Below are 12414 nucleotides of genomic sequence, written 5' to 3'. Positions count from 1 at the left end.
ACCCCATAATAATGTTTTCATAACAATAGACTGAATATACATTAGTGATCCTATAAGATTAGAAGGAGCTGAAAACTTCCTATTACTTAGTGACATTGTAGCCATTATAATACCATGGTACAATCTCTTACTCATATTGGTGGTGACACTGGAATAAACAAAACCTACTACCCTGCCAGTCATATAAAAATATAGTACATAGCCAGGCAAATAACTGGTGGCAAATAACTGTAATCCTAGCTACTCAGGAGGCTGAGATCTAAGAATCACATTTGGGAGTCATCCCAGGCAAAACAGGGATAGCACCCAGGCCCAGGACTGGCACAAGAAAAAAAAGTTGCATATAATTGTAGAGCCCATAAAACTACATAGTGATAATGAACAGTCATTATATTGTATTTTATCATTATTTTGGACTATATTTATTGCTACTTGTGAAACAGTCTTCTCATTCCAGCAATAACAGCTTTATACATGCCATGTTTACTAGTTCCTTGGATTAGGGTGTTGGCCCTAAAAGTATAAAAAGAATAAGGAGAAACTAAGAAGGCAAAGTTGGTAGAACAAGCTGATAGATTTCATACAGAGAGAGGCAAGGAAGAGGAAGTCAAGAGTTCTGTTATGAAGAAGATAGGGTTCCTCACTCAAACGGGAGAAAACTGTGTTTGTGGAAGGAGAGAGTTCTGTTTTGGACATGTTAGAGGTGTGTGGTATCTGTGAGTCATTCAAGTGAACATGTCAAGCAGGCTGTGGATATATTGGTCTGAATTTGAGATGGGTAGTAAAAGATGACATTGTAAATTTAGTTATCTATATTTAGATGTTAACTGAAGCCACTGGGCCAGGAGTTATGGAAAATGTGTAGCATAAGATGAGGCCTGGGGTTGAATCGTGAGGCATTCTTGATATTTGGCATTTTGGTAAAGGAAAATAAATCCTCACAGGAGATTTAGAATAGCTAGAGAAATAAGGGAAAGGCAGAAAGCTGTAGAAGCCCAGAAAAATAGGGTATATCAAAGAGATGGCAGTTGACAATGTCCAATGGTGCTAGGAATGTGTTCGTTTTCCACTATATTATAACAAAATATCTGAGATTATCAGTTTAAAAAGAACTAAGATTTGTTTTCCATAGGCTTTGTCAGGTCTCAGCCCATGGCTGGTTGTCCCATTGCTTTGGGGCCTATAGTGAAGTAGAACATCGTGGCAGAAAGGAATACATCGTAGAGGAAGCTGCTTGTCTTATGGAGGCCTATAAGCCAAAACAAACAAACAAACAACAAGAAGAGACCAAGATGTCAATAGCTCTTCAAGAGTATACCCTCAACAACTAGATTTCCCCTAGTTCCTACCTCTGAAAGGATTTCCTGTCTCCTAATAGCACCAGGAGCTGAGGAACCAGCCTATAATACACAGATTTGGGGAGAAACTTACCTAGATGTAGTCACAAAGAAGTTGATTAGATGATAACTGCTTAGAAAAATGCCATTAGATATGGCAACACAGAGGGCTTGCGTTAGTGGCCTTCACACCAAGTATCAGTATGACCATGATAGGAAATGTAGCAAGGTACCCAGTAACAGAGATTCTAAGAACAGGAACCAGTCAGAGCCCATATTGCCATTGGGAAAGTTTGTCATAAATAAGAGAGGCTAAAAGCTCACCAATGAGGTGAGTCTGTTCTCAGAGAGTGTTCACTTTGCATATTTTGTTCTGTTGTGTTGTGTTGTTGTTTTTTTGTTTTTGTTTTACTGTATTCAGTAAGAAATCTTACTGAGCAGGAAAAACTGACCAAGCATGGAGAAGAGAGTTACTGAAAGAGTGTTCAGGATAATAATAGCAAAAAACAATAACAAAACTGTCAAACTATCCACATATCTCTGCTGAGACCACCTCATCAGAGGGGAAGACTGCTGGAAGGTCTGTGCTAAATACTTAGAGCATATATCTGTCAGCATTGTGTAGGCAATACTGCTTGGTAATGTACATGTCCATCATGATTCTCATGCTGTGTTTGTCTGTGCTTATTCTCTAGGAGCCGATGAGGACATAGAGAGTCCAGAACTGACAACTTCACGGCCAATTCCAAGGATCTCATTTACTAGTGCTGTTCCAAAAGTGGAGACCACGACATTGAAGACACAGAGCAAGATGCCTGCTCAGACAAAGGTGCCTTTTGCTTCTCGTTGCTTGATCAAGTTATAGTAAATGCTTCTCTTGTTTTGACTGTATCGAATGGCCCTCTTCAGAGGTCTTGTCTTGTCATTGTGTTTGTTTAGGATCATTTTGGTATACCTGCTGGTTTTACAGCCAGGCCTAGTTTCCATATGTTTTTTTTTTTTTTTAGATTTGACAGTCTATTTTTGAGGAACTTCTCAAGCCCCGTTAAGAAGTAAAACCTTGTTTACTTGGTTAAGCCAAATGTCTTCTTCCCTACTTTCCCCATTTGTGTCATGGAGAATAAATGGTCAGCTGAGTTTAAGCCATTGTGAACTCTCCATAAGCTGGGCCAGGTTGTGCAATGAGACGCAGAGTCCTACCTTCACATGGAAAAGTGTCAGTGAGTCATCTCTTAGTCTGCATGGACCCACCAGCCATGTAAACTTGGACCACATACAGTGACAGTGATGAAGCGGGGCACATCTGTATTTATTCATTTTAGGTCTGACTTCAGGAAAATGAGCTGGCTGGCCTTAGAACAGAGCAAAGCTACTAGCTAATGAAAACTATGAGCTCATGATTTTGACTTTGTCAGCATTCTGTTGCAATTAGCTGGTGGTCTACTAAGAGGTGAGCTGTTGATGTTGGGAATTGCATGACAAGGGACTCCATTTGGAATCCTGGGTCCATTAGAACTTCTTGAGTCATTAAGAAGATTAAGTGTGAGTCTGTATAGCATAACACCTGTATGGCGTTTTGTAAACAGTAGTTGAAATCTGGTGGAGCAGAAGAGATTAAGCCAGTTCACCAAATGAGCATGTGTAATAACTGCAGTGGTAACCTTTGAAGATGCTTCTGAGGTAGCATGCTGATTAGGAAGACCTAGAAACACAAATGTCCCCCTTGGGACATCTCATTTAGCAATGAGATGCTTCCAGATATTTATGGAGAGAGTAACAGGCCTTTGCTGCAATGGGAAGCACCCCTTTGTAGACACAAATACAAGTAGGCTTTTCTCACCCTTAGCAGGGTTCTTTCACCCTCCTCTTCTTAATTCTCCTAGTGCTGTGTGGGAATTAGCGCAGACAAACGGCTCTCTGCAGATGAAGCATATGCAGATTAATGTGTTCTCTGTAGACTTCATAAGGGTCAGTTACTATTATTGGGCAGCCGGAGCTCACAAGCCAAGCAAGAAGCAGAGAAGAATAAGCTCCTGAGGACTAAGGCAGACAGGCCTACTGTGTTTAGGCTCATGAATGGAATCTGCCCATCAGTGCCCAGGTTGGATGAAAAGGAAAAGGGTGAAGGAGAGAAAGGAGAAGAAGCAGGTACAGTTGATGATGGCAGGATGGTGGAATACCCCAGAATATTTGGGCACAGTTATCCAGCCTCACTATGGAGAGATGCACCCAGCCTTTTTACTTGTTCTTTTCTTAATGACTGCATCTATTGAAGTCAATGACCATTGACGGGATAAAGGGAAGAACCTCTTCTGGGCTAATTTTGGCTTTGTGTGATAAAGAAATGTGTCTTGCTGACCTTGGTGGTGCATGACTATAATCACAACTACTTAGAAGGCAGAGATGATTACAGTCCCTGACCAAGTGAGGCAGAAGGACTGGAGCATAGCTCAAGTGATTGAGAGCCTGTCTAGAAAACATGAGTCCCTGAGTTCAAACATGACTACTGCCTCCTTACCCCTATGCACAAATAAAAGAGTTCTAAGTGCTTTGGTTTGATTTATATTTCTGGTTCACTGTCAATAATGGATTGAAAATTGATTTAAGATTATAAAAATTGACTTAAGTAATTGAATTAGATCAAATATAGACATTGATCAGATGAGTTTAGAAATTGAAGATCCCAGACCATTTTTAATATATGTACATTCCTACTGTTATTTATATTCATTATAATACTAAAAATTCATTGATTCATGGGAGAGTTTTCATTATGTGTCAAATACTGTTCTAAGTACTGATAATACAATATTGATCATGAATAACAATAATAGTGATTTAATTTCCATTTTATAGTCACATGGTACAGCCGAATTAAATATTGTCTGTAGGATACCATTAGTGAAGATTCTGCTTTTAAAATGTTCTGACAGTTGCATTTGTGTCCCTGTTAAAGATATTCTATTTGTTATAAATTATGTGATGAAAGAGTAAAGTGCAGCCAGGCACCAGTGGCTTACACTTGTAATCCTAGCTACTTAGAAGGCTGATTATCTCAGAATGGCAGTTCAAAGCCAACCCTGGCAAGAAAGTCCATGAGCCTCTTTTATCTCAATTAGCCACCAAAAAGCCAGGAGTGGAGCTTTGGCTCAAGTGATAGAACATTAGCCTTAAAAGAAAATGCTAAAGGACAGCTCCTAGAGCCCAAGTTCAAGCCCTAGTACTGGTACAAAAATTTAAAAAGAAAAAGAGTAAAGTGCAGTTGTTTATAAGAGCTTCACTCATAATCTTAACTCCATTGTTTTTCTGTGGCATACACACAGCATGCATCTTTTAGATCTTTAATTGGCTTCATTTAATTATCCATGCTATCTTCTTGTAATATTATGTATGTATATATGTATATTCATATATATATATATATATATATATATATATACATACACGCTTATATGTATGAGAACTAAGTGATCTCAGATTGGAGCTATGTTGTGGAATGGTTTATTCTTAGTCAAAACTTTGTATACAATAGAGCTTTTCAATTTCAATTTGAAACACAAAATGACTGTCCCATTCAGAACACCTTAAGGTTTGTCCACTGAGAGACCATTCCTCTTAGGAGCATGCTCACATTGCTCAGTTCTATTGAGACAGTCTGTCCCACCTGCTCAGATCCCTAGAATACATATGTTTCTTTCATTCATTACTAGATCAGAAGCCAAGCCTAGGGGATCTAACAAGTCAACCTTCTTAATTAATTGACTTTTGAGACTCAGGGAACCTAAGGTGGAAACATGATTTGTCATAATAATGGGATAAAGATGATATGGATTCTAGTTGGTATTTAATGTAGAGTCTGGGAACAGGGAGAGCTCCATCAGAAATGGCAGAATTCCTGGAGGGGGGCCAGGGATAGTTGTCTCAGCACCTTGGGGCAAGAATGAAGAATTTGGGTTAGCTGGAGGGAGATAGTGGCCAGAAGTCAGAAGATTAGTGAGAAACCAAAGAACTTAGGAAATGTCAACTAAAACAACTAAGCATATCATCTGAATGATACTGAACTTAGTAAGTACCCATCTTACCTATTATTGCCAATGACGGATGATATGCAAAATAATGAGCTACGTAGGTCCACTGTGGGCCTCATCCATTGGTATAAGCATCATGCAAAATGGTTATTTCCTGCCGGGCACTGGTGGCTCATGCCTATAATCCTAACTACTCAGGAGGCTGAGATCTGAGGATCGAAGTTCAATGCCAGCCCCAGCAGGAAAGTCCATGAAACCCTTATCTCCAATAAATCACCAGAAAGCTGTAAGTGGCCCTGTAGCTCAAGTGGTAGAGTGCTAGCCTTGAGCTGGAGAGCTGAGGGACAGCACTCAGGCCCAGAGTTCAAGCCCCACGACCCACAATAACAACAAAAAGATTATTTCCTAAACTGCATGTTTAACAAAGAAAGGAACTTTGGAATATATTAATCTATTATTTCTTCCTTCTACCACATTTCTTTTAAAAAAAACAAAAACAAAAACCAATATACTGTTTACATTTTTCCATACCAGTCCCCTGAAGAAATTGATAAGGAAGAAGTTCACATGCCTGACTCAGAAAGGAAAATGGACCAAGCTGACGAAGATACAAATGTGTATACCGAGAAGCACTCAGACAATCTGTTTAAACGGACAGAAGTCCTAGCAGGTGAGTAGCCAGTTTCAGATCTGGTGGGAGGATTCATCATGAAGCCTCAGTATCTCTAAGTGATAGTCAGAGGTTCAGCAAAGCTTGCAAAATGTCACCTGCCTCCTAAAGTGGTCTTGAGAGCCTTTGTTGCAAAGTGAGAAGTTAAGCACATTTGCCTCAATTTTCTGCTGTGTCTCTCAGCCTAGCTGTTAGTTAGCCAGGGATGGAGGCCAGGCAGGCAGTGTGAGATGGAGTCTGGAATAGTCCAAGAATGATCTGAATTGGTCCAGAACAACTATGCCTGGGAGAATGGCAAGGTGTGAAGAAGGCCAGTCATATCTTCCTTCAAGTCATCCCTGATTTCCAAATAAACTTGAGAAGGAAAGGCCTTGGTGGGGAAGGCAGGTGACACAAATACTTCCCCTAAATGTAAAATGTTCTAATTGTAAATGATATGATTGAAATACATCCCTATTCTGAGAATGCAATCTGAAATCTCCCAAAACATTTGACTGCCAATTTGATACCACAATTTGATTCCACACCTGACCTGGTAACATAGGCAGTAGCAAAGCATAGGCACACTACACAGAATTATTAAAATACGGTATAAAATTTCCTTCGGGCTATGTATATAAGATATCTATGAAACATCAGAGTTTCATGTTGAGACTCAGGTCCTTTCCCAACATGTCTCATTAGTCCATACAAATATTCCAGTCTAGAAAATTCATAAACACTTTTGTTTTCAAGAATTTTGGATAAAATCCACTCAAACTATTCTAACATTTGTTTTAAAGAGAACAGTTTGCAAGATTTAGGAACCCCAGATTATTGAAAAGATAGTCCCACATTCAAGGCTAGGAAGAAATTTTCACGTTTCCCTTCATATTTACTCGTGAATTTTTTAAGTCAGCTATACCATGTTTTGTATTTGTATCAAAATAAACCATTAGGGTTTTTTTTTGATTAGTACTGAAAAGATGGTAAGCATTTCAAAGTATGGAATTAGTTCAAGTCAGAGCCAGATTTTTCCTATTGAGGCTTTAGGTGATATTAATACAAATCAAAGGAGGTATTATTGTACTTTTAAAAGGAAATGTCAGATTTTCATAATTGCCTTTATTTAATCCAGGTTTTGTTTTTTAATGTGTGTTTCCAGATTAAATGTTTCATAAAAGTATAACGAGATAAGGTTTGACAAAGCTCATTTCTGCACTCCTCAGATTGCAATGCACTGGTGGCTTATACTTGTAATAATCCTAAACTACTCAGGACACTAAGATCTGAAGCTCAAAGTTCAAATCCAACCAACCCCAGGCAATAAAGTTCATGAGACTCTTACCTCCAACTAGCCACCAGAAAGCCAAAAGTAGAGCTATGGCTCAAGTAGAGTACTAGTCTTTTTTTTTTTTTGTCAGTCGTGGGGCTTGAACTCTGGGCCTGGGCATTGTCCCTCAGCTCTTCAACTCAAGGCGAGCACTCTACCACTTGAGCTACAGCGCCACTTCCTAGAGTACTAGTCTTGAGTGAACAAGCTAAAGGGATAGCACCTAGTCGCCCTGAGTTCAAGCTTCCATTAATGGCACACATGTACACAGGAAATGATCCAGGAGAAAATAATATTCTCTTTTGGTGGATTTCAGCTGTCATCGCGGGTGGAGTGATCGGCTTCCTCTTTGCCATCTTCCTCATCCTGCTGCTGGTCTACCGCATGAGAAAGAAGGATGAAGGAAGCTACGACCTTGGGGAACGCAAACCATCCAGTGCTGCTTATCAGAAGGCACCTACTAAGGAGTTTTATGCCTAAAACTCCCTCTTAGGGTCTCTATTTATGAGATCGCTGAACTTTTCAAAATAAAGCTTTTGCATAGAATAATGAAGATCTTTGTTTTGTTTTCGTTTTTGTTTTTTGGGGTTTTGTTTTGTTTTGTTCATTGAAGAGCCATTCTGGCACTTTAATGCTAAAATCCCATTGTATTTAAAACTTTTCATGTATTTCTTTAGAACCGAAGTAAAATTGAAAAACATCTGCAGTGTTCTTGTGAGTAGCAGTGGCAAAATATTATATTATGTTCTGAAAACCTTCAAAACTTTTGATGGGCAAATACAAAATGATTGTTTCTTTAGGTTATTTTGTTTTGTTTTGGCTTTTTGGTTTTTGTCCTTTGGTTGGAAGACAAAAGCTGTTTCATTTGTCAGCATGTCTCTGATTGACCTTACTGAGTTAGTCTGACTTTGTTAATTTATCTCTGGTCCTTTATTCTCTTTCCTCTCTTCTTATCCCTTTCAGAAAACAAAACCAAGCCCTTTTGTAGTTGTCCTGGTGTAATTTGTCTTCTTGGAATGACTCAGATAATGGTAATTTAGTGTATATGTGATTTTTCAAATATGTAAACTTTAACCTCTGCTTTATGTAAATTTTTAAATGTCAGGACTATCCATTTTACACTTGCTTTTATGTTTCATTACCTGTAGCTTCGGGCAGATTTGAAACCACAAATTAATGTGTAAAATCGGATTACAACTCCAAGACTATTTAATCCTATCTTTCTGATCAGATCTCCTTTTAGGAAGACCTGATATGTGAGTTACTGATAAGCTTTAGCAAACCCAAAGATGCAAACAGTATTTGAGCAGTTGCTGCAGATTCCTTTGGCCACTGTATTTGTTAATTTCTTGCAATTTGAAGGTATGAGGAGGAGTTGAAAGAAACAATTTTTGTTCTTAAAAATTCATTTAAGTTGTAAACATCTTTTTAAGCCTTTGAAGTGCCTATGATTCTATGTAACTCGTCGCAGACTGGTGTTCTTGAGTATATAAAACAGTTTAAAAACAAAACTTGGTATTTTATAAGCACAGACAATTCTAATGGTAACTTTTGTAGATTTACGAATAGACAAATTGTAATTTGGGAACATAAAAACTACTGAATAAATCATATGGCCTAATATTGAAAATGTCACTGTTATAAATTTTGTACATTTTCCGATCAAATGTACATGTCCCCTTTGCTAATGAGACCGTCTGCTCTCAAGGATGACATGGTTTGATTTCTGAGTGTTCCACAGTGTGTATAAATCAAGACCAAAGAGCCCATTGCTAAGGCTGTTTATTACCAGATTCACTTCTGGATTGGACAGAGGAAATGAATGTAAGCTCCTATGTGTGTCTGGTACCAGTATTGGAAGGCTGCCAGGGAATTTTAAAGTTTGAAACTTTCATATAATAGCTGATGGCAATATTGAGACAGATGCTTGCTTGCTTTGGCAAATAACTGAAGGTTATAAAATTCCAAAGAACTGAGGGGGCCTTTCTGGAAATAGGTAGATTTACCTTTGAACGTGTCCTAAAGCTTTCCTGAAAATCAAAACTATAGACCCCATGTGCTGAACAGCCCAGCCCACTTCATAAGAAAAGTAAAGAAAGGCCTGGGAAATTTTATGCATTAGGGGAGATCTTTGCTGCTTATGGCTGAAGTTTCTAGAAAGAGTGATACCTTCCTAGAAGTTTCTAGAAAAGAGAAGCTGAAGGTATGGCAGTACCCTGTCCAGGTACTTAGAGTACTGAACAGTCCCCTTTCCTATTTTGCCATTAATTTTGCTTTAAACTGTGAGCCATGGGAGTGTGATGGACAGCATAAACAGCAACTCTTCCAACATATCATTTACTTTTAATAAGGTTTCTAACACTTTATTTAGAGAATTTTCCCTGGAATTGCCACACAACTCATTTTTTAAAAAATGTTTTTAAGGCAATACTTGGAAATGTTTTACCTAAGTCATTAATGGCCTTAATTCTCAAGTTCCCCCTCCCATCACTACAGGCATTGTTCACTTTGTATAGAATAATTAAAAGGACTTTCTAAAACTGCACGAGGTCTCTCACCTCCAGAGACTAAGGATGTAGTGGGGATACCTTTAACTGTATAGGCAGAGTGAGATTCTCTTCATAGAATAACTTGCTTGGAATATATACATATATAAATATATAATATCCGTGCCAGGAAAAAAGAAATTTCTGGCAAATATTTTGTCACTGCTGTAAAGCAAAATATTTGTGAAAGTGCCAAAATAAAGTCTGTCATGCCGAAAGTAAATCATTGTATAGACTGACATCCAGTTTTCTTCAACTGTACATTTTCTGTCTAGTTTATTTTTTTATTTAAGACACAGTTAAATAATACTAATTTTTTGAAAAAGTGTTAGTAGTCATGCCTGAATCTAGGAAAATTTCAGTCAAATGTAAATATTCAATCCAGTGTGAAAATTTCCTGTTTCCTTAACCATGTGTTAATGGTTTCCCCTGTGTGAATATGGCTTTGTGTTGGAGAGACTTGCAGTATTCAAGCTTGGAACACATGGGGAGGGGGAAGGGGCTGGCCATGGTTTTCTTCCCTTATTTTTGAATCACTTTTTTTAGCTACAGGTGCATAGTACCTGAACTTTAGGGTTAGGGCTTGGATAGTAAGACTGAATGCATGTAGAATAAGATTGTAGAAATTGCCATCAGTGAATGTTAAAAGTTGATCATTTCACATAGATGTTTGGTGGGTATTCTGGTAATGTACTATTTTTGTAAAGGAGATGCCATCCTTTGTTTGTTAAGGTAAGTTATAGTCTATTTAGGGCCAAAGAGAGAAAATTAAAGAAGTAGGCTGCAGTTACTTAAGGAAACTAGTATATCCTATTAAAAATAATTCCCTAGTTTTTGGGAGCTTGTTTCTTTAGTGTTTTAACATGAAAATTCAAGAAAAACAATTTAAGTGAGGAACAAAAATACAAAACTTTATTACAGGATTAGTTTCATATACTGGGTTTATCTTCTTGATAGCTTTATTACAATTACATAATGGGATAGTAGAAAACATATTTTAGAACAAATGTGAACATCCCTATAGGTCTAGCTACTCAGAGGCTAGGGCAAAGGGTACACAGAGTTCAGGAGTTAAGAGATCAGCCTTTTAAAGTTAAAATGGTAGGTTTGGGTTGGAATGTAGTTTGGTGGTATAGCCCTTGCTGAGAATAGAATACATTTTTAAGGCCTAGAGTTCAGTATTGCAAAAGGAGAAAAAAATGTTTTGTTAAAACCAGGCAGGACAGTAGGCGTTGGTGTCTCATACCTATAATCCTAGCTACTCAGGAGGCTGAGAGCTAAGGATCACAGTTCAAAGCCAACCCAGAAAGGAAAGTCCATGAGACTTATCTCCAATAAATTACACAAAAAAATGCAGTGTGGCTCAAGAGGTAGAGTACTACCCTTGAGCAAAGAAAAGCTTAGGGATAGCCCTCAGACCCAGAGTTCAAACCCCAGGACCCATAAAGAAAAATAAAAAGCCAGGATTAGCCAGGTGTTGGTGGCCTATGCCTGTGAGCTAACATCTCTGAGACTCTTTATCTGCAAAAGATGGAAGTAGTGCTGTGGCTCAAATGGTAGAGTCCTAGCCTTGGGTAAAAAGACTAAGCAAGAGTAGTGCACGACTGTGAATTCAAACCCTAGTAACCAGCACACACACAAAGATGGCCTTCTTTCTCAAGCTAAGTACCTGTGGGCTGGGAGGGTTTTTGCTGTGAATGCTTGTTATCCCCACTCCAATTACTCAGAACCATAAGGTCAAAACAGGCAGAGACCAGTAGCACTATACATCACTCCCACCCCAGTTTCATTGGCCAAAAGCCAGTCATAACACCTCTAAGGTCCCGGGGACAGAGAAGTGCAATCCAACTTGGTGCTCCAAAGGAGAGAGATGTGAACAGCCAAGGTCACTGTCTGGCCTAGTCAAGAAAGATCTCAGGGAGGGTACAGCCTCTGTGATGTGGAGCCAGAAGTGATCAAATCAAGACAAGCTTTCCACACAGATCGCAGAAAGACTGTAGGGAGGGAACAAGTTTGGCTTGTTGGAGGATCAGCAGAAGGGGAGTAGCTGCAAAGGAGGGGACACTGAGAAAAGAGGAGAAGACTGCTGAATAGTTGAATTTTGTTCCCTTCTACTTTATTTCCTACAAAGAAGCTTGATTAATCTCATTAAGATCTAATTTTTTAAAATTAATTCAGTGTTAGTTCCTTTAAGGAGTCCTAAAGACTCAGAATAAAGCCTTCTTGCCTTCAGGATCAACAAGAACTGCCCCCTGGGAGTGCTTGGCAAGTTAGGAGGTCACTTTCATCACCTATAGAGGTACCGGGCCATCCGGCCTGCAGTGGTCATACCCACATTTATAACCGTGGGTGATTTTTCACTCAAGGGGAAAATCTTTTTTAAAATTTTTGTTATTATTATGAAGTTGATGTCCAGGAGGGATTACAGTTATATAAGTCAGGTAAATAGTACATTTCTAAGCTGTAATCCTAGCTACTCAGAAGGCTGAAATCTGAGGATCATAGTTCAAAGCTAGCCCAG

The 12414-nt window shown here is 38.7% G+C and overlaps 1 protein-coding gene across 1 annotated transcript in view; it reads left to right on the top strand.

Moving 5' to 3' along the window:
- Sdc2 (syndecan 2) overlaps nt 1–10124 on the top strand; it is a 109974-nt gene extending 99850 nt beyond the window's left edge. The window contains exons 3-5 of the mRNA XM_013012540.1: nt 2033–2166; nt 5900–6035; nt 7664–10124. Coding sequence (XP_012867994.1) covers nt 2033–2166; nt 5900–6035; nt 7664–7827 — 434 coding nt within the window. The 3' untranslated portion in view covers nt 7828–10124. The remainder of the gene's footprint in view (nt 1–2032; nt 2167–5899; nt 6036–7663) is intronic.
- Nucleotides 10125–12414: the final 2290 nt, after the last annotated feature.

Source organism: Dipodomys ordii, unplaced genomic scaffold (genome assembly GCF_000151885.1).
Source record: "Dipodomys ordii isolate 6190 unplaced genomic scaffold, Dord_2.0 Scaffold17, whole genome shotgun sequence".
Classification (NCBI taxonomy): Eukaryota; Metazoa; Chordata; class Mammalia; order Rodentia; family Heteromyidae; genus Dipodomys; species Dipodomys ordii.
The sequence above is the reverse complement of the archived record's forward strand: the minus strand, read 5'-3'. Positions and strand labels throughout refer to the sequence as shown.